At 34.8% G+C, this 27,775-nt stretch overlaps 1 protein-coding gene across 1 annotated transcript; it reads left to right on the top strand.

The window, feature by feature from the left end:
• Positions 1-4,339: 4,339 nt before the first annotated feature.
• Positions 4,340-12,740, top strand: LOC112772975 (E3 ubiquitin ligase PARAQUAT TOLERANCE 3). The gene is made up of 15 exons (XM_025818006.2): positions 4,340-5,637; positions 6,334-6,430; positions 6,643-6,727; positions 6,805-6,971; positions 7,307-7,383; positions 7,484-7,540; positions 7,655-7,811; positions 7,893-8,044; positions 8,239-8,403; positions 8,507-8,809; positions 8,907-8,948; positions 9,146-9,395; positions 9,476-9,598; positions 10,666-10,738; positions 11,935-12,740. Exons 1-15 carry the CDS (start codon positions 5,472-5,474, stop codon positions 12,520-12,522), a joined length of 2,502 nt encoding a protein of 833 aa, XP_025673791.1. The 5' UTR covers positions 4,340-5,471; the 3' UTR covers positions 12,523-12,740.
• The last annotated feature ends 15,035 nt before the right edge of the window (positions 12,741-27,775 follow it).

Here is a 27,775-nt window from a genome sequence, read left to right as displayed (position 1 = left end):
TCCCTAATTTGGACTTAAATGTGAAAACATGCATTTTTGTGCTTAAATCGAGTAATTTAATTCCACGTTTATGCCATTCGATGTTGTGATATGTTTTGTGAGTGATTTCAGATCATTTTGGCAAGATTGGCTAAGTAAAAGTGAAAGAAGGCATGTAGAAGGGAGAACACATGAAGAAAACAAGGAAAAGCACACACAGCAAGGTGTGCGTGCGCACAAGCAAGCGTGCGTACGCACAAGATCGAATCAGCCAAATGTGCGTATGCACGCTCAGCCAAGTGTGCGTACGCACAAGCCAGCGTGCGTACGCATAAGTCAACATTCAGTCAAGTGTGTGTGCGTCCGCACAGGTCCCTGCACGTAATTTTTTTTTTAATGAAACGCGTGCTATGCGTTTTCTGAGGGCTTTTGGCCCATTTTGGAAGGCTTGGATGCTGATTTTGGAGTGCTATATAAAGGGAATTCAACACATATGAATAAGGAAGGCTTTCATTAAGTTAGATTAGGTAGAAAATGCATTAGGAGTAGGAGTAGGAGTAGAGTAGAAAATGCTCTCTTAGGGTTTAATTTCCATCTCCATTGTAGCATTTTATAGAAGTTTTGATCTTTGATTTTACTCCTTTCATTGTAAGTACTCTCAATTTCACCTTTAACTATAGCACTTTTACTTTCAATTGCTTTGGTTCAAGTTACTTGTTTATAATTGCAATTTTGTGTTTCTTGAAGTTTTGATCAATGAATTTTATGTTTCATGATGCCTTTATGTTTGATTGCTTGTTTATGTTTGGTTTTATTGATAGTTAGTTATAGTTTTTCATTTTACTTTGCAATTTTTCATGTTTTATTTTTATGCACACAAGGTGTTTGTGAAAATGCCAACTTTAGAATTTGAGTAGATTTTTCCACCTTGGCTTGTGGTTTGAGTTCCTAGGATACTATAGTCATAATGTCCGACATTTAGTGGTAATTCTTGGGTAGTTAGTTGACTCTTGTTTCCATTGACGCTAGCTTTTTATTAACTAGTTTGGTAAGTTAGCTAGGACTTATGGATTAAGGTCAATTATGCTTGCTTGACTTACTCCTCGATAGTTGGGGTTGACTAGGCGAGATTGACTCATCATAATTACCATAGTCGTGGTTATAACAATGATGGGATTCCTTGAATCTTCATTCCCAAGTCAAGACTCTTCTTGCATTTATAGCATTTTCATTTAGTTTTGATCTTGCTTCCCTTTACTTGCATTAATTCACAATTTTGCTTATCTCTTAGTTCTTTTATTGCTTAGTTCTTTTAATCTTTCATTTCTTACTTAAAAACTCCTTTTTGCACAACAACCAAGGAAGTAACACTTCGATTGCATCTTAGGGAGAACGACCTGAAGTTGTAAGACTCTCGGTTTATATGTTTTGAATTGAAAATACTAAACTTTGATTGAGAGGATTGTTTGTTGGTTTAGGCTATACTTACAACGAACATATTCTATTTTGAGAAATTCTAGATCGACAACGAATTCTTCTCATCACCCCCGCGAGGAATGGAGATCCGCGGGGGAGTGGAGATGGGGTTATATTCTTCCATGGTGGAGATTGGGGCGGAAACGAAGAGTAAATTTTGGGGTGGGGACGAGAAGCGAGAAGGTATCCCTCACCCTCCCCCGTTGCCATCCCTAGATGATATAATACTTTTCAAAAATAATGTTGAAAACAGAGACCCATAAAAACTAGTGTATGTCTAACATATTTGATGCTAGAATACTATATCTGGAATGTTAGATGACTATTAAAATTTATTGTTTTTGTCCATTATTTTTAGTGATCAATCTAATTTCTTTAGTTTAATAATTTAAAAATATATTTTAATCCACGTTTTTAAATATTAATTGCTAATTGATGTGAAAAATAATAAATTTTGATAATTCTCTAATATAAATATATAACTCTTGATATAATAATGATTTTACTTTTTTATTTTACTAATTTATTTGTTTTAAAGAAATTTGATATTATTTTTAAATGAGATATTAAAAAAAACGTGTGAAAAGATTTTACATAATATACTATAAAAAAATTATCAGGTGACAAAAAGTGAAATATAATGTTCTATGGTACTATTAGATTGTTAAGAGTGCTTTTAACCTATAGTAAATTATGAAATAGCAAAAATGTTCGTCATTATATTATATGAGTGTATTGACATAATTACCAATTTCATTGGATCTTGGCTTAAAAGTGAAGCTGCTAAAGTCAACAATAATTTGACTCTTGCGCCAAAGAATTATTCACACAAATCTATTCATATATTTTCACATATTTTTGAAAATTCACATTTAATTATTAATCTTATATTTCTTCCGAGAAACCGACAATACTTAAGTACATGGATAGAAAAATCTAAACCCAGGCCATTCATGAACACAATTTAACTTAATTTCTATTACTAATTTTTTATTTTTTAGTCAATTTCAATAGAAAAACACAAATTTTGCATTTTATATATGTTTCTTTTAAATATCACTAACACAATTTAATAAAAAAATACTTAATGATAAATATATTTTTATCCTTAATATTTGTGTCATATTTGGTTTAATTTTAATAGTAATTTTAATATATTTTATTTAAGAATTATTTTAATTATATTTCTAGATATTAATATCATATAACATAACAAATTGTATTATTGGTAACAGTAAATTAACCGTTCATCTCTCCATTATTAATAATCTCAACCTTTAAAGATGTAACGAAAAGCTTAAAATATAATTAAACAGTAATTAAATACAAATTTGAAACAAAAATAATATTAGAATAATTTGTGACAAAATAAAAATATTGAGAAAAAAGCACCGTTATTTATTTTTATAATATAATAATTGTACAAATAAACAAAATAAATTTTTTTAAGTGTACTTTTATATGTGACAAGTTTCATATTTATAAATTTAGTTGATTTTGGAGGGTTGATGATTGCTAGGATTTAAAATTTTTGTAGGAGAGGAAGAAGGGAAAAAAATATTATAAGAAAGTTTTGAATAAGTTTTTCCAATATGTAAAATTAAAAATATATGACATAATTAATAATACTATTAATATCTATGTCGTTTATTCTATTTATTATTTATATCAAATTTAAGAGCTTGATATTATTAAATTTGTTTAAAATTCTTTAAAATTAAAATAAAATATTTAAAAAGGTTAGAAATTAAATTAAAATTTAATCTAAATATTAAGAATAAAATAATAAAAAAAGATAGAAGACAGTAAGGATAGAGAAAAATTTATGCATATGACATGGACAACAATTTTTAATTAATTATGATTGATGATATTTTGCCTAATTGTTAAATTATTTTTAATAAATTTTTACGTGTTAAATTATTAAATTAAATTAAAAAAAAGTATATTATCACCTCTGTTTTAATAATATCACTCTTTCTTTTTACAAATTATACAAATATACAATAAAAAAAAATTTATATATCAAGTACCATTAGAAAAGAATTACTAATATATATTATTTAAATATATATTTTAGAAACAAAAAAAATAAAACAAAATTATATGGGTAGAGTCCAACCAAAATTAAAATTAAATTTGGATTGACCTCACCTGATTTTTTTTCTTATAAAAAAAATTGTTCTTTATAAATAAAATTGTCAGCGTGTATATACTTGTTTTTTACTAACAAAAAACAAAATTTCATTCCACACATATAAAAAATGGTTAATCCAACAAAATAGCTCCGCTTAAAGACTACGTCTTGAAACAGCTAATTTTTTTTGTCAGTATATATATATATGTTTTTTAGAAAAAGTATAGGGAGTTAATAGAATATTTGTACAAGATATACAATAAAGGTTTAAGGATGTCCGATATTATCTTTTTTTATCAGCTAAAACTTTTGGAATGAGTGGTATCATGACATGGTATTAGAGTTTTAGATTTAAAAGGTCAAAAGTTTGATTCTTGGTGAATTCCAAAATTAGCTTAAATTTTTGGGATGAAATATTTATTATCCCTAATACTCTGGTTATTCTGGATAGTATAGATAATGTTTATTTTTTAACTCATATAGTCTATTATATATATTATATAAATATTTTATTGACTCCTTAGCAGAATTCTACCTCTTAACTATTAAATATGTGTTTGGATTACAGTTTATAAATAGGAGTTTGTATAGAATTAATTTTGTAAACTTGATTTTGATAAAAAATAAATTTGTGTTAAAATAATTTATGTTTGCTATATCAAAATAAATTATAATAAACTTCTTGCAAACTTATCGTGAGCTTCTAATCTTCTTGTACACTCAAAATACCGTATCACAATCTTGACCATTCACATAATTTATATCATATCTCTGTGGACCGATATTAATGGAACATCACGTTCTGCTTCGTACACCGCATACCAGAACCGCTTCCTATACTATAAATTAGAGGATCCATTCCATAGTCCATGTTAGAGTGGATAGACGGAAAGAGCGTACTATACTATAATAATAAAACAATTTTCTCTAACCTCAAATTCAAGCCACGCGATTTCTCGGCCTTTGTCTCAGAAATCCCCAAAATTTCCATCCCAAATTGCTTTTCTTTCGTCTCCTTGCATTCTTTCTACACTTGATTATGCTCTTCTCTTTCCACACCCCAAAGCCAAACCTTTCCCAACCCTAACCCTAATTAATCATTCTCCCCTTCCCCTTTTCCAAGCTGTTCCAATCTCTCTAACCACTGATTTTTCTCCTTCAATCCTCCACCATCGATCTCCGATTCCAGCTCTGCAACCGCACGCGAAGTTGTTCGTGATTCTCTCATTCGAGAGTTTCGATCGCAGAGGCTCGTCCAAATCCGAGTTAGCAGTTTCGCCTCCTTCACGTTCTTCCCCGACTTGGGTCGGTTGTCGAAGCGCGACCGTCGGAAATTGTTGCTGTTCTTCCTGCTATCGATTCGACGATTGCATCGCTCAGCTCCTAACTGTCGCTGTGCCGGTGCCACGGTGGTTTCTGTTTCCATAGAGGGCTTCGACGGAGATTCTTCTCTTGGATCGGTCGTATTCGGAATACTCTGATTTGTGATGGTTTTCATTGAGAGCAGCGGCAACGGAATCTGAATTAGCGGAGATTCTGAATGCGTAACGGAATTTTGTGAAGAAGTTCAAGATTCCGCGTTGATTTTTGCTGGCAGAAGAGAATTCTAGTAGTGTTGGTGCTCTCAGCCTCAGCCTCGGCCTTGTGGGTTTGATTTGATCGATCTTAACCCTAGTAATTTGCAAGTGGAGGACAAAAACAGAGAAAAGAAGAAAAAAGAAATAGAGCTTTGGATATAGTATTGTACTGTGTTTTGTTTTGATTTCTTTATTATCAAGGGCCATTCTAGTTTTGGAATTTCATAGGCCCTTTTAATTCATCGTTTATTTTTGTTATCATTGATCTTAATTTTTTTTAAAATAGAAAGAATAAATATACCATGGCGGTGTATTATAAATTTAAGAGTGCAAGAGATTATGATTCAATTCCCATGGACGGTCCTTTCATCTCTGTTGGTACATTGAAAGAAAAAATATTTGAATCCAAGCATTTAGGCAGGGGTACTGATTTTGATCTCGTGGTAACCAACGCCCAGACCAATGAAGGTTGGTTCTGAGACTTTTTAATTAAAACTATTGTTATTCTCATTCAGATAGCTGTTTGGGTGGCGATACCATGAGTTTGGGGGGTTAATTGTAAAATTAAAATATGGAACTATTGCATTCTCTTTGCCTTTGAGAAGGGCTTTCGTGGTTAAACTCTCTGTTTATCATGTTCCTCTCAAAGTAAACATTTTTGCTAGTCTTGGCTTTCAGGAGTTCATGGTGTTGAAGTTGAGTTTGATGTTTTATTTTCATGCACTGACAGTGTTGTTTTACACTGATGTCCAATAAAAATCAGGGAATTGTTGTGTTGTGATTGACAGTTAAATAGGCAATTCTCATGAATTCTATTGGTTAATAAATATATAAGATTACACTGTCAGTACATGAGAATCACTTTACGATGAAATTCTTGGTTTTTGTAGTGTTTTTTATTTGACTAACATTAGCCTCCACCTCTTCTATTGCAAAAATCAAACAAAAAGACAACGAGAGAAAAGGAAATCCTCAAAGTTAAAATGCTTAGAATGTAGGCCAGGGTGTTGAGAATTTGAGTTCCAGTGAGGTTGTAAGCTAGTTGTAGGAATTACAAGCGCCCAAACCTTGCAGGATTTGGAGCATGGTAGTTAATATATATAATTGCCTTGATGAATGGCATATTCAGTGTTTTATAGCTGCTCTGTCTCTTTGGAATTTCAGAATATCTTGATGAAGCAATGCTGATTCCTAAAAATACCTCAGTGTTAATTCGTCGGGTTCCTGGTCGGCCACGTTTACCAATTGTTACTGAACTAGAGTATTATCTCTAACCTTTAATCTTATTACTGTTGTTGGTTTTTGGACTATTGTCATGCATCATGCATGTTGGTTCTTGAAATGGGCAGTCATGGGCTTGCTATTCTCATCTTGATACTTCACGTTGTAGTCACACAGTTTTCCCAAGAAACTACCCTTTTGATTTGTGAGAAAAATTCTGTGTTGAGTTGCTACTTTTCTTGGCTTTTGCAGGCAAAAAAAGGTGGAAAATATGGCTATGGAAGCCGAACCAGAAAACAGCAGCTTACCAGCTGAAGATGCATCTGCTGTAAAATATGTAAGTCCCTTTTTGCTTTTATTTAATAAACAATTCCACTTCATTCCTATTTTATTTACCTTCTCATAATATGACAGCCAGAAGATTCAGATTGGGATGAATTTGGAAATGATTTGTATGCAATTCCTGATGTACCACCCATTCAATCAAGCAACTTGATTCCTGAAGCTCCTCCAACCAACAAAGCTGATGAAGAAAGTAAGATAAAGGCTTTGATTGATACTCCTGCCTTGGATTGGCAACGGTGAGTAAACTATCTACTTTCCTTTAGTTGTCTTTCTTTATTCTTGGAATCAGCATAAAAAGGGATGATGACTGTAAATATGAATATGAATTACTAATAAGTAACTTCGTATTCTTTTTCACCTGCAATAATATGGTCAATAATCTCTGGTGGAAAGGATTGCTCATTCTGAAATCAGCACCTGTACTAGAGGAGCAGTTGTTTCTTATTTACCATCATTCCTGCATAAGGATTTCTGCAGAAAATTTCATTTCACATACCAAATGTGCTTTGTTTTGGTGAAATCATTGTCACTCTAGACTTTGCCATATCTAAAGTTTCCTTTTGGCATGCAGTCAAGGATCGGACTTTGGTGCTGGTAGAGGTTTTGGAAGAGGTATGGGTGGACGGATGGGGGGTGGTCGTGGTTTTGGTGAGTCTCCTCTTCCTATTCTATACAAGTTTGAGTCACTGCCTGCTTTGAATACAGATTTTGATATTGCTGTTCTAATGCTTATTCACTTACTGAGCAGGACTGGAGCGGAAAACACCTCCCCAAGGCTATGTATGTCACAGGTGCAAGGTTCCTGGTATTTCCTAGACTCTTATTATTATCAGGGAGAAAAAAGGGGCTCTAAATCTGCTTAAATTGCTGGATGGCATTGTCGGTTATGCTTAGCTTACTTATTAAACTTTTTTTGTAGGCCATTTTATTCAGCACTGCCCTACAAACGGTGATCCAAATTATGACATCAAGAGAGTTAAACAACCTACTGGTATTCCGAGATCCATGCTGATGGTGAACCCACAAGGTTCCTATGCACTACCAAATGGTTCAGTAGCTGTATTGAAGCCAAATGAGTGAGTACATGTTGGTTCTTCTTCTCCATTCTGTCATATGTAGGACTAATATTGTATTTCTCACCTAATCCTGCTAAACAGGGCTGCTTTTGAGAAAGAAATAGAAGGTTTACCTTCAACCACACGTTCTGTTGGGGATCTACCACCTGAGCTCCACTGCCCCTTGTGCAATGATGTGATGAAAGATGCTGTGCTGACAAGCAAGTGCTGTTTTAAAAGCTTTTGTGACAAATGTATGTTTCTTCGTCTTCCTGAAGAAGTCCTGGTTCTTAGAATTTGAGTAAATACTTACGTTTTTAAGCTTATAATTCTTCATTAAGCAAGTAAAGAATGCTTTAGATGATATAATCTCTCCTCAGCATTTCTTCCCGATGTACAAACATCTCAGATGAAGTTTTGTAAATATCATTCTGAAAATTCTTTTCAGGTATTAGGGACTATATTATCTCCAAGTCCATGTGCATATGTGGTGCAACAAATATTCTTGCAGATGATCTTTTACCAAATAAGACCCTAAGAGATACTATTAATCGTATATTGGAGTCAGGCAATAGCAGTGCTGAAAACGCTGGGAGCACCTTTCAAGTTCAAGGTTATTGAAACTATTTATCATGTGACTCTTACGTGGACTTTATTTGGTTAAAAATTTATTGAAACTAACATGCAAATTGCATTTGTTTTCTCCTCCTTTCCAGATATGGAGTCTGCTCGTTGTCCACAACTGAAGCTTCCATCTCCAACCTCATCGGCTGCGTCTAAGGGAGAACCAAAGGTTTCACTTGTTCATGAAGGAATGACAAATGTACCGGAAACTGTTGATGCTAAAAAAACAGTTTCTGCTCCAGCTCCATTGCAAACATCAGAGCAAGTGAAGCCCAGAATGCCTGATGTAAGTGAAGCTACACATGAGTCGATGAGTGTAAAGGAACCAGCCTCACAAGGGAGTGCTCAGTTGGTTGAGGAGGAAGTCCAGCAAAAAATGGTTCCTGCTGAGGCAGGTAATGTAGATTGCTCATGTCATCGTGTGTAAGACATGTAATAATTTATTTTCTTCGATGACAATCTCATTTGTAGTTTCAACTTTCAACTTTGCAGGAAAGAAGAAAAAAAGGAAGAAAGTCCGTTTGCCTGCAAATGGTAAATCTACTCTTCTGCATTCGAATCTATATATTTATGTTCAAATCTGGACACGTATCTGTAACTTCTCCTTTATATTAAACTTTGCAAACCGAATTGCTGCTTGAACATTCGGGGGAGGAGTACAATACAGAGGTCTTTTTTTTAACCTCTATTTATGTTATTTGTAACAATGTCAAATTATTTTTCTCTTGCAGATTTTCAGTGGAAAACCCCACACGACCTTGGGGCTGAGAGCTACATGATGCCAATGGGCCCAGCACCTGGTTACAATTCATACTGGAATGGCATGCAACCTTGTATGGAAGGATTTATGGGACCATATGGTGGCCCGATGCAAATGATGGGTTATGGCCTGGGCCCCTTGGACATGCCATTTGCAGGTGGTCTGCCTCATGATCCATTTGGCATGCAGGGTTACATGATGCCTGTTGTTCCACCTCATAGGTATGTACCTTTTTTGATTATCAAAATTTGTCTTGCATATTTAGATAATTACTATTTTAGAAAGCTAAATTATTGTTTAGGGATCTTGCTGCTGAGTATGGCATGGGGATGAATGTTCCACCTCCAGTTATGAGTAGAGAGGAGTTTGAAGCTCGGAAAGCTGATCGTTGGAGAAAGCGTGAAAATGAGAAACGGATTGATAGGTAAAACAGAATTACTCTTGGATGGCGATTCATTTTATATATATATAATTGACACCAGTGTTGATCTAAGTAAATATTCACTGTTCAACTTTTTATTCGTGTAATTTTTGAAAAAAATCAACCATTGGATTAGAAACTTATATATTATAGATCATCTTAAAAACATTTTGTCAATCTAAAATCATTTGTTATATCTTTTATGCATTTGAAAATAATGTAATATGTTTGTTCAAAATATACATAGATAAAGAGGTCTTGAATTACATGTTTGTTAATGTTTGGTTTTGGTAAAATGTGTTATAGATGATCTTTATTATTTGTTAGTGTGATCCAATAGTTGGATCGAAAAATATATATCCTATAAATAGTTATGCGCGCCACCTAATTTGTCGACTTCTCTAAAAATGTTGGAAAAAGAATAGACTCTTTAACAAGAGAAAAAATCTTCTATGATGAATTCAATAATTGTTGGAACTCTCAAAATGAAGGGGAAAAAACCTAAGCAATGAAATTCTAAATAGGGCGGAAGTTCTAGATAAGGGATTTATGCCATTGGATATATTCCAAAAAATGAATTAGATTATGCAATGAAGAGACAAATAGTTATGATCACTGTTAACTTTATTTAAACTGACACCTATGTCATTCAATATATATATATATATATGGAATTTAAACTTAAAAGTGAAGTGTCTGTTACCACTGGGTTATAACTGTTTTAGACATGATTGCTCGTCTATGTGATCTTTTGCATATTTCTTCTGTATTTTGACTGTGTTTTGTTTACGATTTAACATAATTTTACTTTCTAATAATTAAGATTTGTAGCGGTACGGCTATCCTTTTTCTTGGGTTAATAAAGGACAAGGGTCGCATGTTAATCTTAGCAATAGCTTTGGTTTACAAGATAATCTATTTTTTATTGACGTTGCCTGATGAATTTTTTGTTGCCAAAATTTCCAATGTTATTGTGGTTCTTGTTGCTTGTAATTTTATGTGGGTTATTTTCGAGGTATTTCTGTAGTTTGTTTATCATTGTTAATGAGTTTGTTTCTTTAATGAAATAGGGATTTCTCCAAAGATCGAGACTTTGGTAGGGAAGCGAGCAGTATTGGGGATGTTCCTATGAAATCAAAAACTGTATGCTTTTTGTTCTCTTACTTTGCCTTTATTTATCTGTGGACTTGTATGCATCATTTACCTTTCTAGGTTTTTCCCACTAAATTTTGGTAGAAACTTGAACCTTGAGCTTGAACAGTAATTGCTTTAGATGATGCCATTCACTGTTTTGGCTTCTTAAATGATGATAGTAGTCTTTAGGGGTGCGTTTGTTTCTGAGAAAAGGACAAGACAAGACACTAAGAATAAAACATAAAAGACGGAGACACAATTTTATGTTCTTATATTTTGTTTGATGATAAACTAGAACAAATTTTAAAAATACAATTTATTCTCATTTTTTTTCATTAAAAAAATTTGAGAAAAAAAATATAATAATAAAAAATATAATTACAAAAAATTAACAAGAATAATAAAAGAAAAATAAAAAATAAATTGTGTCCTTTGTTAGTGTCTCTATGTCCTTCCTGTCAGGATGGACACAAATACACTAATTCAGTGTCCCTGGACACAATATCTCTGTTCATATCTTATTTGTCAAACACAATTTTATATCTCCGTGTTCCTGTCTCAGTGTCTTGTCCCTGAAAACAAACACAGCCTAGCAGTTAGTCTTGCTTGTTCTACATACTATTCTTGTTGGTCATATATGGTTGAGGGAGCAGTGCCCACTCAAAACCATATATCTCTAATCAACAGCCACCGGTTGGTTTAAAGTTGATTAAAAGGGAATTGGTATAAATAGATTAGAGTTGCATTGCTGCACTTGGATGGTAACAGTAATGTGATTAAATTTATATGCTCTCTCTGGATTCAGAGTCTCTTTAGTGATCATTTATGGACTATTGTTTTTCGATATTCTTTGACCCATGATACCTTTAGATTTGTGCCTTTTATCCTGGTTGTAAGGGTTCTGTTCATAATTGTTGTCCACTAATGAGGGCAGGGTATAGTGATTAAAATTTAACATTCCTAATTTTTGTCTATATGGTTTTAATAACTAATACATGGTCTGTACTGCATTATTTATTTTTCGAACATAAAACAAACAAATTTGGGTTAGTATATTGTTAGTCTGTTTTATGGCAGTTAAATGTGTTATTTGTCATTCTTGTCATGTCAGAGATATGAGGAATGTCAAAATAATAATAATAATTAAAAAAAACTAAAACCGAACATGTTTCAAACAATAATTTTTGTTTCTTTTTTTAATGCAGAAATCACTTCCAGCACCTCCAAGTAGTGAGTACCACCATCCCCAACCCCATCGTCACCGTGCAGAACGTGTGTCACCTGATCGGTCTCCACGAGAGGTGGAGCCTCCACGTCCTATCAAGAGAAAAGCTGACTATCATGTCGAACGGGAACGGGAATGTGAACGTGACCATGATCATGATCGTGACCAGAGGGACCACCGTGATCGAGAAAGAGGCCATCACCACCATCGCCACCACCGGTCAGAATCCTCTTCCCGGATGTCATCTGAACCAGTGACCAAAACCTCCTCAACTGCACCATCATCTGCAGCTGCAGCTGCAGCTGCAGACCGCAAGCAGAAGGCCAGTGTTTTCTCCCGCATAAGCTTCCCCGCTGAGGAAGAGATGACCAAGAAGAGGAAGATATCTGCCTTTCCCACAACTGAAGCTGCTTCAGCTGGTCCCCCTGCCACATCTTCAGCGCATCTCAAGGCAGCACCGAAAGGCTACTATGAAGGCAGGAAGAGCAGCACGATTTCTGAATACGAGTCTAGTGATGACGAGCGGCATTTCAAACGGAGGCCATCAAGGCACAAGTTGTCTACCTAGACCAAAACGCAGCTCTTCATTTTCTATTTAGGTCCAGTTTGGATAAATAACTTAAATAAGTTTTTTCGGAAGAAGAGTTTAAAGTACAAGGACTTTTATTAATAGCAGCTTATAAATAAGTTATTTTGTGTTTGGATTTAGTTATAGAAATACTTATTTTAAAGTTGTAGCGATTTGGATAAATAATTCAAAAAATATAATTTTTTTTACACAAGAAATAGATATGAAAATAATGATGATAAATATTTTTTATTATTGAATGTTGATTTTACATAATCTAATCATTAAGATTATAATCGACTAGGCAATTGATTCTTTATTTGTTTTTTATTAGTTTTATTTTTCTAACACTTTTAGCATTCGGTTTTTCTCACGTAATATCATTAGAAATTGGTTTTTCTCACGTAATATCATTAGAAATTGGTTTTTCTACTTCATCTCTGTTATAGTGTTTTTGTATGTGGTGAATAATAACAAAATTCTAATTCACAATTATGTTGATGGCAATGCCAAAGAAATTATTGCGTAGTTAATGTTTGCTATTTTATTGTGTTGTGTATGATATGATAGGTAAAAATAAAAAACAAATGTAAAATGCGTCAATGTATATGTATATTTTGTGCTCGTGCGGCAATTCGAGCCATTAATGAATTTATTCCCATTGGCAATTCGAGCCATTAATGAATTTATTCCCATTAATGAATTTATTCTCAGTTTTGGTCATAAAATTTGTAGAAACTACTTTCAATCAAGTGTCAAAAAATACATAGTTGTAAGAACCGAATCGGTGATCAAACCACTAAGATTATTTGTTTACTGGTTTATTGATTCAACCGATAAATTATAGGTTGAACTAATAAAATCGGTCCTACGTAAATAAAAAATATAAAATAGACAACTAATATAAAGATGGACATAAAATTAGTTAGTACTACTATACTAGTATCTTAATTTAATATAATAAGAACAACAATTCATAATATCAGTAAATTTCAATACTAGTATCAAAACAGATAACTTTAATCATAACACTAACATTAAAATAGATAAAGTAAATTAATAAATTTTTAGTAAAGTTTATATTTTTATTAATAATGGTACATAATTAAAAATATAATTAATTCAAAAGATAGAGAATATAAAATTAAAATTAAATTAAATATTTATAAAATTATTTAATTCAAGAGTTTACTATATAATTAGTCTTTGTCATGTAAAAGCATGAGAAACACAGTGGCATAGTGGTAACAAGGAGGCAACCTAATCAATAGGTCCCTCATACGTTGCAGTGGATCATATGTGGAGATGCGCTGTTATGGAGCACCAAAGAGTGGCAACCAAACTGAATTGGTTGGATCGGTTCTTACCGGTTCTCATCGGTTCATACCGACTTTTATCCTTAAACGGTCCAAAAGACGAACCGAACTGATGAGGACCTTACATCGCAGTGGATCACATGTGGGGATGCGTTGTTATGGAGCACCATAGAGTGGCAACTAAACCGAATCGGTTGGACCAGTTCTTACCGATTTTTGTCGGTTTTTACCGGTTCATACCGGTTTTTATCCTTAAACAGTCCAAAAGATGAACCGAACTGATTTATGATCCGATTTACCAGTTTTTCAGTCAAACCGATCGGTTCGGTTCGGTTTTTACAATTATGAAAAATAAATAAATGTAAACTCTATTTTGATTAGTTTAGTTTGGTGATAGATGCTTTGATCTTGAGTTGAAATAAATGAGATGCTTTTTTCTATTTCATATTGCGTATTTATCAATATTCTGAAAATCGGTTCGAATCGGTCGGTCGAATCGGTTGAACCAGGAACCGTTAGTAAACACGGTTCGGACAAAAGGAAAAACCGTCAAATTCAAAAACCGAAGTTAGACCGCTAAATCGGCCGAGAACCAGTCGGTCGAACCGAACCGTGACCCGGCTGGTTTTTGAATTTTTGCCAAAAAACGCGTTTTGACTTGCACCCAAAAGGAACCCTAGGAGTCTTTCACCCAGACACCCACACTGCACACACCCACTCTCGAGCCTCCCCTCCAGCCCTCCATTCTCACCTCTCGCTCTCACCACGTTCAGTCTCCACCGCGAGCTTCCGGCGCATCCTTCGTCCAGCCACCTCCTGTGTCGCAAGGTCCGTGGAAGTCACTCACCTGCACTGACCCGTGGCGCCAGCTTTCCGTTTGCACAAGCAGCTTTCTTTTCAGCCGTCAAAATCGCAGCCACCGCTAGCGCCAGTTGCCATCGCGAGTGTCTTTCTGCCGGCGCCACCTCTGTTCGACCCTTCCACCCAGCCACTGTTTTTGTCGCCGCCAGTTCTGCATTCTTCCCTGTCTTCCACTCACCCTAGGTATAAATCTAATTTGTTGTAATAATAATTTTTGTATGATTAATTGTTGGTTCTAACTTCTAAACCTTGCTGTTATTACTTGAAGTATGATTAATTGTTGGTTTTACATCATTTCATTCAGCAACGCCATTCGTATACGGGTCAACACCCATTTGAAGCATTATTAAATGATTAATTGTTGAAGCTGATTGCTTGAAGGTTGAAGCATGATTAATTGTTGAAAAACTATTTGCTTGAAGCATGATTAAGTGATTAATTGTTGAAGCATAATTAATTGTTTGAATGTTGTTTGTTGAGATTATTGGGTAGTGGGTTGTTGTGATATTGTAATTGGATTGTATTATTATTGCTCTGTTGAGTTTGTTTTAAATCTGATTAGTGATTTTCTGAATGTGAAATCAATCAAAGAAATTGATTTTGTGTTGTTGTCAAAATTATTGCTAAAAATGGATTTGTACTCTATTGCTGCTGTTTTTTAATTTATGAATATGCTATTTTTGAATTTTTGTTGCTAGATTTATTGATTTTAGAGTTTAGGGTGATTATCCTTTGCTGGTTTTTAATTTTAAACCAAATTGATGCTTTCAAAAAATTAACAAACAGTAGATGTCCCATGTTATTGATTTAGAGCAAGGAATCATGAAGATGCTGTTGTTGGAGGTCTTGGGAGCGATGATGATGATGGTAGTGTATTTTTTTATGCGGAAGACAGTGGTTCAAGGCTTCAAGCAACTCATTTCTAATGTTTTTTACTTTATTCTTTAATTGCAAAATTTGGTTTTTGATGCTTTTTAATGCTGAATTTGATTGATTCAGTGGATATTTAGACACCTTTTTGTTTATGATTCATGGAACTGAGAATTGGATTGTTTGGTACTGCTCTATATGTATACTTATTCTATGTTTTGGTGCTGAGTCTCACAAATATTCTCAATTACTTACATCTATGATTTCTTTCTTGAATGGGATTTTATTTTTCCAAAAGAAATCACAGAGGATTAGGGTTATGGATTTTTTAATTGAGTGATGAGTATAAAGTTGAAGATGATGATGACAAAAGTGCTTGGAAATATATATTTTAAGAGTGTTTAAAAAAACTTTTGAGTTTGTAAATTGATAAGGTCATATAGGTTTAGTGTGCTTATTTATATTTTATTTATTATTTTATTATAAAACAATTTTTTCGGTTCGACCGTGGTCGAACCGGTTGAACCTATAAACTAGTGAACTAGTAGCTAGAGCGGGTCGATGACCGGTTCGGTTTTCAGAACCTTGGTATTTATTAATTCTTTAAGCTCTGTTGCATGGATTTGGATTCTCTAAATTTTGAATTTCACTTTAGAGGGTAAAGTATGGTCTATCACCATTTATTTCATAGGTGGGACCAAGAAAAAACATGAGAGAGAAAATATTCAATAGTGAGCAATCCAACTTTATCCTCTAAAGTAAAAATCTAAAATTTAGAGGATCCAAATTCCTATCGCATATATCGTGTAGGCTTTATTACAGCTGAAATTCGAAGCTCCTAATAGGAGCCTAGGAGGGAAGTGCTACAACTTACCTTGTTTTTTTGTTTGTTTATTAATCCTTTTCATTCTTTTAATCAATATATAGGATTTATTTGTTGAAAACCATGAATTACAAATGATGAATTAAAAGAGAATCATCAAGGCTAATGGCATAAGAGAAAATAAGATTATCTAACAAAGTTGAACTACAATTACTATCATTCAAATATTAAATCCGAGAAGGAAAGGAAAAAAAGACAAATTGATCTCTAACTTTTTGGTCTGCAGATATTTAAGTTTCTGACGATTTAAAAATACATTTAAGTCCCTAAATTCTTTAAAATCTAGACACATTGATCCTCGAGTTTGATTTGTCTCATTTTGAAAACTCTTCCACATGTGCATCCATATCAACTAGGTCAGTCTAAAGGGAGTTACGTTTGATTTTTTGTGTATGACAGATCCAAGTGAACATAAGAGATTGATATGTCCAAGTTAAAAAAAAAACTGAATTTCCTTTTTGTATTTTTCATCTTATGATCTTCATCTTTATCTTAAAGGGAGTAGAAACATAAAATCATGAACAACAATATCTAAAGAGGAGTACAAACATTAATTACAATGATACGAAACTTCCTATAGAATGGCACTGATGAGAGATAATTGTGTGTGTGGTTTAGAATTTCACAAATGAAATCTCGTTGCAAGCATAGCTCTAAACCAACAAACAATTCCTTCAATAAAAAATTTGGTTGTCACTAAAACAAACCCCAATGAAAATAACCAAAGTACTCAAACCTCGGGTCGTTCTCCCTAGAAATTACAATAAAGTGTTCTTGTTATTGGTTATGAAGTATGTTTGGGGGTTTTGGATAAGGAACAAGAAATGTAAACGGCAAAGGAAAAAAACTAACAACTAGAAAAGCTCTTGGCAAGGTATGACAACTAGAAGTCCTATCCTAGTTATCCTCCTCAATTGTGATGAGAATTATCTATTGCTCCCACTTAGTTAACCTCTAACTATGAAGGAAGGTCAAGTGGATGAATTAACTTGGTTCCACAAGTCCTAGCCTAATTATGATGAAAGATTAGCTTTAGTGGCATTCAAGTTAATTAGCAACTTCTAATTATCAATCAACAAGAGAATTTGATAACTCAAGAGTCACTAATTACCCCACCAAAGCCAAGAGGAACAAAATCTACCTCATAGCTAGAAGAAACATTTTAACAAACACATAGAAGGAAATAAAGGCAAACATTATTAATGGCAAGAATTAAAGGAATCTACAACTACAAAAGCAAGAGATTAACAATAGAGAGGCAAAACAATTATGAAACAACAAAGAACTTACCAATTGCATTGAAGAAGAAATATAGATCTACAAAAGAATTCATAAACTACAACTAACAATACAAAGAACTACAAGAGAACTACAAGAGAAGAAGAATTCTACAACTACAAGAGAACAATTAAAGATGGAAAAGGAAAATTAGAAGAGAAGAAGAAGTAGATCTAGATCTAAAACTAAGAACCCTAATCTAGAGAGAAGTGAGAGCTTCTCTCTCTAGAAACTAACTAAAGCATGATGAAAACTAAACTAAAACTAACTACCTAACTAATTGGTTCATCCCTCTTCATTCCTTGGGTTAAATAGCATCAGAAATGAGTTGGATTGGGCCCAAAATACTTTAGAAATCGCTGGCCACAAGTTGCCTTTAGTGAGTCACGTGCAGCTTCCCACGCGTACGCGTACATCACGCGTACGCATCCCTAAATTCTAGGAAACTATGGAAAATTTTATATAATTTTGAAGCGTCGGATGTTAGCTTTTCAACGCAACTAGAACCGTCTCATTTGGACCTCTGTAGCTCAAGTTATGATCGATTAAGTGCAAAGAGGTCAGGATTGACAGCTTTGCGATTCCTTCATTTCTTCATGAGTTCTCCATTTCTACATGCTTTTTCTTCATTCCCTCAATCCAATCTTTGCCTCCTAAACCTGAAATTACTTAACAAACATATCAAGGCATCTAATGGAATCAAGGTGAACTAAATCTAGCAATTTTAAGACCTAAAAAGCATGTTTTCACTCTTAAGCACAATTAAAGGAGAATTTACAAAACTGGTGCGTGGCAGAAATTATGACCAATTAAGATATTATAATATAAGAACAGCGTTGCAAGTATATCCCTTAACCAGAAAAAATCCGCCTCATCAATTTAGAAAGGTTGTCACAAAAATTTAGAATGAAAATACTGGGAGTATGAGTCCCAGGTCGTCTCCCAACGAGTTGCTAGAAAGGGTACTAAGTTATTAATCAGGAGTTTTCCAAGAATTTTGAGAATTGAATGACAGAAAATAAATAATTGTAATTTAAAAGAGAAACATATATTCTAATTAAAAAGCCTTGACTGGGGGAATGATTAATCGGAAGTTCTATCCTTGTTGGAATTTTCTCGAGTGTAGTATAAAGAGGTTGTTATTTTCACTTAGTTAACCTTTACTAAATAAAGGAAAGTCAAGTGATTAAGCTAACTCTTATTCGCAAATCCTAGTCCTCTCCCTTGGGAAGGTCTAGCGTTAGTAAATACAGAATTAGCCACCAACTTCCAATTTAACTAATCACTTGAGCATTCCAACTCAAGTGTCTCCTTTTAATCAACCCCCATGTCAAGTTGGGGATCTACTCCATTGACATAAAAATTACTTGCATAGAATTAAAAAGAGAATAAAAGAAAGACATGATGACAATAACTGCAATTTAATTAAAAATAAAAGTAATCCTTTTTCATTGACAATCCATGAAAATAATCCAATTATAACTCTAAACAAGAATTAAGAATATGGAATAAATAAAAGAGTAAGGAAACAAACTAGAATAGTATCTTCAACGGAGGTGATGACTCTGCAATATCCAAAAGCAAAAGCATAAAACTATAGAACTATGAATGTAAAGAAAACCTAGAGGAAAGGTAATTTTCTCTCTAGATTCAGATCTCCAAACCTAAAACTATGCTAATGAGAATGTGTCTTGAGTCTCTGCAGGTTTCTTGGCTCTAGTCTATGTTTCTGGGCCAAAAACTGGGTCAAAACTCGGCCCGAAATTGCCCCAGCGTTTTCTGTTATTTATGCAGATCGCGCATGTCACGTGTACGCGTTAGTCACGCGTGCCTTGTGCGCGTCGCTGGTCATTTTGGCGTGTCACGTGTACGCGTCAGTCACGCGCATGTGTCCTTGTGCAGACTCCAATCCATGCGTTCGCGTCAGGCACGCGCACGCGTTGCTGCAAATTTCTTCATACCGCGCGCTCGCGTGAGCCAGGCGTGCGCGTCGGTGCTCGCTGGTTATCTCCTTGGTTTCTTGTGTTCCTTCCATTTTGCAAGATTTCTCTCCATTCTCTAAGCCATTCTTGCCTTATAAAGCCTGAAACACTTAACACACGGATCACGGTATCGAACGGTATAAAGGAGAATTAAAATATACAAATTAAAGATCTCTAAGAAGCAAGTTTTCAACCATAGAATAACACTAGGAAGGAATTGTAAAATCATGCAAATAATATGAATAAGTGGGTAAAAGCTTGATAAAACCATTCAATTGAACACAAGATAAACCATAAAATAGTGGTTTATCAACCTCCCCACATTTAAAATTAGCATGTCCTCATGCTTAGCTTAAGGAGATAAAATAAATGAGTAGGAAAAAGTAAGACTCATGCAATGCAATGCAACCTATGTATGAATGCAACTATATACTAAGATGATTTTGCCCACTTGGTTAAAAGTAAATAAGTTCTTCAAGACAAACATAAGTCAAATATCACTAATTAAAATCATACAGTAAGAATAAGTAAACTTGTATGAAGACAGCTTATGAAAGCAGGGAACATAGAATCAAGCATTGAACCCTTACTGATAGTATATGTGCACTCTAATTACTCAAGTGTATACGGTAATCGCTCTACTTTTCTCTAATCATGCTTTCTAAACCTTGTTCTTAACCTAACCAATCAACAAGTATTTAATGTACCAATGTAAATATCATGAGGTCTTTTCAAGGTTGTAATGGGGCTAAGGTAAAGGTGAAAGTATATATATGGCTAAGTGAACTCTAAATTGAATCCTTGATCAACCTAAGCTTTCACCTATACATACACTCTTTATACTTTTAGAATTATGCCTAGCTACCCAAAATTTTCCCACTTTTGTATCACATACTCATGCATTAACTTTTCTTTTAATTTTTATCACATATGCATTGATTTTTTCATTAACTTAACATTGGGGTAATTTTGTCCCCTTATTCATTTATTTATTTATTGAATATTTTGGATTTTTTTTATTTTTTTATTAAATGTAAACACAATTTATCAATGCACATGGATTTTTAATTTTTCTGGTTTCACATGAGTAGGTACCCAAATTCCCAATAATTAAATGAAATAAAAATATAAGACATTCCTTATTAACCCATGTTCCCACAGTTTTTCCATACTTTAATTGACACACAATCTCTATCTTAAGCCAACCAAAGATTCAATTGGGGTATTTAATTATTTTTCCACTTAAGGCTAGTGATGTGGTAAAATATAGAACAAATAGAATTTTAAAAGGCTCAAAGTGGCTAACAAAGGTGATTGAAAGGGTAGGCTATTTGGGATAAGTGAGCTAATAATCAAATAATGGCCTCAATCATATACATGCATATAAACACATTAAACATTGGACATATAGGATGGAACAAAGTATAGATTACAATCATAGAGAAGAAAACACACAAGAATAAAATATTATGGTTAAATAGTGTAACCATGTAATTAAGCTCAAGTCTCACAGGTTGTGTGTTCTAGCTTAAAAACCACGTTCCAATTTACAATCTTCAAACAAGTTTTTAACTCAAAAGTTTTGATTTAAATTAGTAAAATTTTCAAAATAGAGTCTTTAAAAAGAAACTTATTATTTTTCAACTAATTAGAACATGCATGCAAATACCTATTACTATGCAATTTATCCTATCCTAAACAAAAGAAAAATAGATAATTTATTGGTGCTAATAAAGAGAAATTACCTCCGGAAGTCAGGTACTGACCAACCTCCCCACACTTAAAGCTTGGCAACGTCTCCGGTGCCATCAGTCAGGAACAGAGGGGGGCTAGTTGCAGCATCTCCACAATCGGGACCGTTATGGCTCCCTGTGCTGGTAAATGAAGTGGAGTCCGGGGTGTCTGGGTCTTCTTCAGGTGGGTGGTTACCAATAAGCAGCTCTTTGAGGTATGTAAATCGGCGCTTGTTACGACGCTCTCTTTGCTTTCCCTGCCGGTCAAGCCGGTCTAACCTCTGAATTATCTGTAGGAGTAGCTGATTTGCTGAAGGTTCTTGTGATGTGGAAGGAGAAGGGATATCTTTCGCTGGTTCTGTGCTCCGGTTGATAGTGGCTGCTGGAGGTCTGATGTACTTCCTATTAGGGACGTACTGATCATCCCGTGGAATCATGGCCTTGGTGTCCCTAGCTCTGTAGGAGACTCCGACTGCTAAGATTAGATCTGAAACCAAGGCGGGAAAAGGTAGGTTGCCCGTAATTTGTATGTGTCCTATAGCGTTCCGAATGTGTCTTGGTAAGTTGAGAGACTGGTCTGTAAGGATACACCAGAGTAGAACAGCCATATCTACAGTGAAGGAGGACTCGTGAGTGCTCGGAAAGACATAGTGGGACATAATCTGTGCCCACACTCGAGCCTCCAAGGTGAGTGCTGAAGCCAATATGCCCCTAGGTCGGGATCGATGGTATCCATAGATCCATCTGCTGCCAGGTTGTGCTATAACTCTGAGAACGGCGTCCCAATCAAATTGGTATGTCTGGCGCTTGAAAGAAGCTTCTTGGTATGCGTCCAATCCTTCTGGAGCAGGGGAAAGATCTAAAGCTCGCTGAATGGCTTCTTCAGTTATGGGGACTTGCTTCTGACGGACATAGACAGATTGCAGGTTTGGCATGTGAAAATTTGAGTAGAATTCAACTACCCATGAAAGGTTAACCTGCCGTGGCTGTCTCCGTAGGAATCCCCATTGTCTTCGCTCAATGCGGGGCTCAACAAATTCAACAATGTGGGTTGGGAGGATGAGTAGGTACTCATTGTTATAGTTCCGCTCAACCAGGATGGGGAATATCTGCTCACAGTAGCGGTTAGTGAACCGCGCAGTGTCCTTTGCTGGAAAGGCTTTCTCTTTGTCATCGACCTTGATGATCCTCTTGACTCTCTTTGTTGAGGGCTTTACTGCTGTTAAAGATGGCTCCGCAGCTAGTGCTTTTTTTGTTCCTTTCCTTGCTGGTGGTTTGGGAGTAGCTTTCTCTTTACCCTTCTTGGTGGCCATCCTGAAAAGGGAAAAAGTAAGTAATATTTAAAGCTAAGGGTTAGATCAAGGAAGAGGATGGTACAAGTGATAATCATTGCATGGTAAAGAAGGATGTCGTTACCACATGGTCGCGATTACATGTGAAAAGTTCATCAATGGAAATATAGCAAGTGCATGTTATGGCAAGTAGATGCAAGATGTTTATTGGCATACTGGCAAAGGCATGAGTAGCATAGATCAAGCATTAATTGCCCAAATTGATTATCAAGTGTTTCAAACTAACAATCTGTTTGTATTGACAATTATATTCAATCAATAATATATGAAAAGGGATTTTGTGAAAAACAGGCATTCGAGTAGAAAAATAGAATAATTTAAAAATGCACCATGCCATACGGCTTTTTCACAAACACTTAGTATGCATGGTAAATATGTTATTGAAAGTATTAAATTTGAACATGCAAACAACCAAAAAATAATTATTGATAATTGTCAAACAACTCATTAATAATTCACAAGCAAAATACAAAAGAAAACAATCACCCAATTAAATTTCTAACACCAATTAATATAATGAAAAAAAAGAAAAAGAAAACATAGATAATGAAGGTAAAAAGGAAAAAGAAGAAGAAAATATAAATTAAAGTAATAATGGAAAAGTAAAAGGGAAGAAGAAAAGAAAATAACCTTGATAATGGATGTGAAAAAGAAGGAGGGAGAAAATAAAAAGTGAGAAGGAATAAAGAAGAAAGAAGGAAGAAGAAAGAAATAAGAGGGGAGAAGAAAAATTAGGATTAGGGAAGAAAAGATAGGAATTCTGGCACTGATCTGGATAAACTGTGCGGCGCATGTGACGCGGACGCGTGGAACACGCGGACGCGCAGTTTGCGCTATTTTCAAGTGACGCGGATGCGTGAGAGACACTTGCGCGTGACCTGAAATGGGCTATTGGCGTGAGAGGAGCCTTGCGCACGCACAACTCTCTGTTTTAATACGCACATTGCCAAAATTTAGGGTGACGCGTGCGTGTGAGGGACGTGCACGCTGATGACATGTCATCATGTCATGTTTTTTTATGTTTTTTCATACAAGAAATTGATGATTAGTGCTTAGATATTGTATTCTCTTAAGCTTAAATGGTATATTTCTTTGATCTTTTGATTTTATAAACTTTGTAGGAAATAAGAAGAAAAAGAAGAAAAAAAGCACAAAATAAGCTAAAAAGAAGACAAGAGGAATTTTGAGCACCCTTTGAAGATTGAGCACGCTTTGGACCTTAGGCCACGCTTTCAAAAGCGTGGCCCATGATAATAAAGTGTGGCGCATTAAACCAAGGAAAGCAAGGCCCAAGCAAGGAATGCTCAAAGAAGTGAGCACTATGCTCACAAATATGAGCATTCTCGTGTCCTGGAAGAAAGAAAAGCAAAAACAAAGGCTAATGCTCAAAAGAAGTGAGCACTATGCTCACTAGAGTGAGCATTTTCGGGCTTTTCTTTAAGCCTTGTGACAGCATGACCATGCTTACTTCAAAGGGCCATAACATGAGCTACAGATGTCCAATTGATGCGCTTCTAGTTGCGTTGGAAAGCTGATATTCAGAGCTTTCCAACGATATATAACAATCTATATTTGACACAAAATTATAGCACAAGTAATAGGAATCTTTAAGGCCTCAAAAGCACTCACCAAGGCACCAAACATGCACTGGCCAAGATTCGAAGAGGGGGATACATTGAAGCAAGGGGCGCTCTAATAGCGCTCACTTAGTGAGCACTATGCTCACTTAAAGTGAGCATTATCGTGCCTCTCCACCAAGGAAATTAAGGAAGCATCATGCAAAAAAGGGGTTCACCAAGGCTCGAAGGGGGAAGCTAACATCAACACAAGACATAGCGCTCAAATATTGAGCACAACGCTCACTTAGTGAGCGCTACACTAGTGAGCAATAAGCCACTAGAGCATGCCTCCAACCAAAATTCAACCAGAATGCACATGACCCATGCCACTTGAACCAAGCCATCCACTCTTCTTCAAATTCAAAGCAAGCAAAGCCCATTATCATCACTCAAAGGCACAAGAGATAGTTAGAATAGGAATTTCATTTAATTGTAATTTGTTTCTAATTTCAATTTCATTTTAATTTTGTAAAAGCCTATATAAAGGCATCAGTTTCATTTCACAGGCAGGCTGGCTCTGCTAGAGAGCATGAGGAGTAGGATAGAATATAAAATCCTCTTTGTAACACTTTTAATTTTTCTGCATTGTTACATTTTCAAGTATTGAATTCAATATTGGCTTATGCAAATTTCAATTTCCTTCTCTGCTACAATTTCCTTTTCTGATACGATTCTCTTCTGCAAGTTCACTTTCTACAATTTTTTATTTAAGCTTACTGTGATCTGATTTAATCTTCCTGTAATTAAATCCCTCTACAATTGTTCTAAGCTTTGATCTACCGCTTCTTTAATTTTCAGCACCCATCTGATGAGCGGATAATTTATACGCTTTTGGGATTGTTTTTATATAGTTTTTAGTATGATTTAGTTAGTTTTTAGTATACTTTTATTAGTTTTTAATTAAAATCACATTTCTGGACTTTACTATGAGTTTGTGTGTTTTTTCTGTGATTTTAGGTACTTTCTGGCTGAAATTGAGGGACCTGAGTAAAAATCCGATTCAGAGGCTGAAGAAGGACTGCAGATGCTGTTGGATTCTGACCTCCCTGCACTCAAAGTGGATTTTTTGGAGCTACAGAAGTCCAAATGGCGCGCTCTCAATTGAGTTGGAAAGTAGACATCCAGGGCTTTCCAGAAATATATAATAGTCTATACTTTGCTCGAAGATAAACGACGTAAACTAGCGTTCAACGCCAGTTCTCTGCCCTATTCTGGCGTTAAACGCAAGAAACATGTTACAAGTTGGAGTTAAACGCTCAAAATAGGTTACAACCTGGCGTTTAACTCCAGAAACAGCCTAGGCACATTTAAAGCTAAAGTCTCAGTCCCAGCACACACCAAGTGGGCCCCGAAAACGGATTTCTGCACTATCTATTGTAGTTTACTCATTTTCTGAAAACCTAGGTTACTAGTTTAGTATTTAAGCAACTTTTAGAGATTTATTTTGTATCTCATGACATTTTAGATCTGAACTTTGTACTCTTTGACGGCATGAGTCTCTAAACTCCATTGTTGGGGGTGAGGAGCTCTGTTGTGTCTCGATGAATTAATGCAATTTCCTCTGTTTTCTATTCAAACACGCTTGTTTCTATCTAAGATGTTCATTCGCACTTCAATATGATGGATGTGATGATCCGTGACACTCATCACCATTCTCAACCTATGAACGCGTGCCTGACAACCACCTCCGTTCTACCTTCGATTGAATGAGTATCTCTTGGATTCCTTAATCAGAATCTTCGTGGTATAAGCTAGAATCCATTGGCAGCATTCTTGAGAATCCGAAAAGTCTAAACCTTGTCTGTGGTATTCCGAGTAGGATTCAGGGATTGAATGACTGTGACAAGCTTCAAACTCACAAGGGTTGGGCGTAGTGACAGACGCAAAAGGATCAATGGATCCTATTCCAGCATGAGTGAGATCCGACAGATAATTAGCCGTGCGGTGACAGTGCACCTGGACCATTTTCATTGAGAGGACGGATGGTAGCCATTGACAACGGTGATCCACGAACACACAGCTTGCCATAGGAGGAACCTTGCGTGCGTGAAGAAGAAGACAGGGGGAAAGCAGACATTCAGAAGACAAAGCATCTCCAAAACTCTAACATATTCTCCATTACTGCATAACAAGTATTTATTTCATGCTCTTTTATTTTTTGCAATTCAGACTGATAATCATAATTAATCTCCTGACTAAGATTTACAAGATAACCATAGATTGCTTCAAGCCAACAATCTCCGTGGGATCGACCCAGTGCACTTGCTGGTTAGTGGTATGGAGTTGTGAAAACTGTGAATCACAATTTTGTGCACCAAGTTTTTGGCGCCGTTGTCGGGGATTGTTTGAGTTTGGACAACTGACGGTTCATCTTGTTGCTTAGATTAGGAAAATCTTGTCTTTTGCGTCAGAGTCTTTTATTTTCTTTTCAAAATTTTTTTTTCAAAAATATTATTTTTCTTTATCAATTTTTAGTTTTTCTGTGAGTTTAGTGTCATGTTTTAAGTTTGGTGTCAATTTCATGCTTTTCTTTGTCTTTCAATTTTCGAATTGCATGTTCTTTGTTCTTCCTTGATCTTCAAGTTGTTCTTGTCAATTTTTCTTGTTTGATCTTTAGTTTTCTTGTTCCGTGTCTTTTCTTGTTTTTCTTGCGCTTTTTCAAAATATCAGTTTTCAAAAAAAATTTTATTTATTAAATACCTTATTTAAATACGTTAAATTTATAGCTCAATTGGCTAGAGCGTTGTGCTTATGTTCTTGGTAATTGGCTATCTTCCTTTTAAAAATTTTTCAAAAATAATTTTTCTTTGATTAAATCTTGTGTCAATTTTTAAGTTTAGTGTTCTCTTGTCAATTTTCCTTTAGTTTTCGAAAATTTCATTGTGGTTTGCAAAAAAATTTTAAGTTTGGTGTTCTATCTCCATGTTCTTGTTGTTCTTGTGAATCTTCAAGGTGTTCTTGAGTCTTCCTTGTGTTTTGATCTTAAAATTTTTAAGTTTGGTGTTCCTTGGTGTTTTCCCTCCAAAATTTTCGAAAATAAGAAGCATCAGATCTAAAAATTTTAAGTTGTGTGTCTTTTGTGTGTTTTTCTCTTTCATCATAAAATTCAAAAGTTAAAAAATATCTTTTCTAACTATTTTTAAGCAAATATTTCAAAATTTTTCATAAAAATTCAGATTTCAATTTCAAAATTTTATGTTATCATATCTTAGTTGTCAAGTTTTTTTTTTTTTAAAAAAAATCATATCTTTTTCAAATCATATCCTTTTTAAATTTTTTTAAAAATCATATCTTTTTCAAAACCTCCTAACCACTTTTTCTCTCTCTTCATTTTTCGAAAATCCTCACCTATTTTTCAT

The sequence above is a fragment of the Arachis hypogaea genome, chromosome 18 (genome assembly GCF_003086295.3).
Source record: "Arachis hypogaea cultivar Tifrunner chromosome 18, arahy.Tifrunner.gnm2.J5K5, whole genome shotgun sequence".
In the NCBI taxonomy this organism is placed as follows: Eukaryota; Viridiplantae; Streptophyta; class Magnoliopsida; order Fabales; family Fabaceae; genus Arachis; species Arachis hypogaea.
Note: the sequence above shows the minus strand (reverse complement) of the source record. Positions and strands in the feature narration are given on the sequence as shown.

Coding starts and splice junctions, on each gene's coding strand:
- LOC112772975 (XM_025818006.2), top strand. CDS start 5,472: ATGGCGGTGTATTATAAATTTAAGAGTGCAAGAGATTATGATTCAATT. Junction 8,045..8,238: donor TAAAAGCTTTTGTGACAAAT/GTATGTTTCTTC, acceptor AATTCTTTTCAG/GTATTAGGGACTATATTATC. Junction 9,599..10,665: donor AATGAGAAACGGATTGATAG/GTAAAACAGAAT, acceptor TTAATGAAATAG/GGATTTCTCCAAAGATCGAG.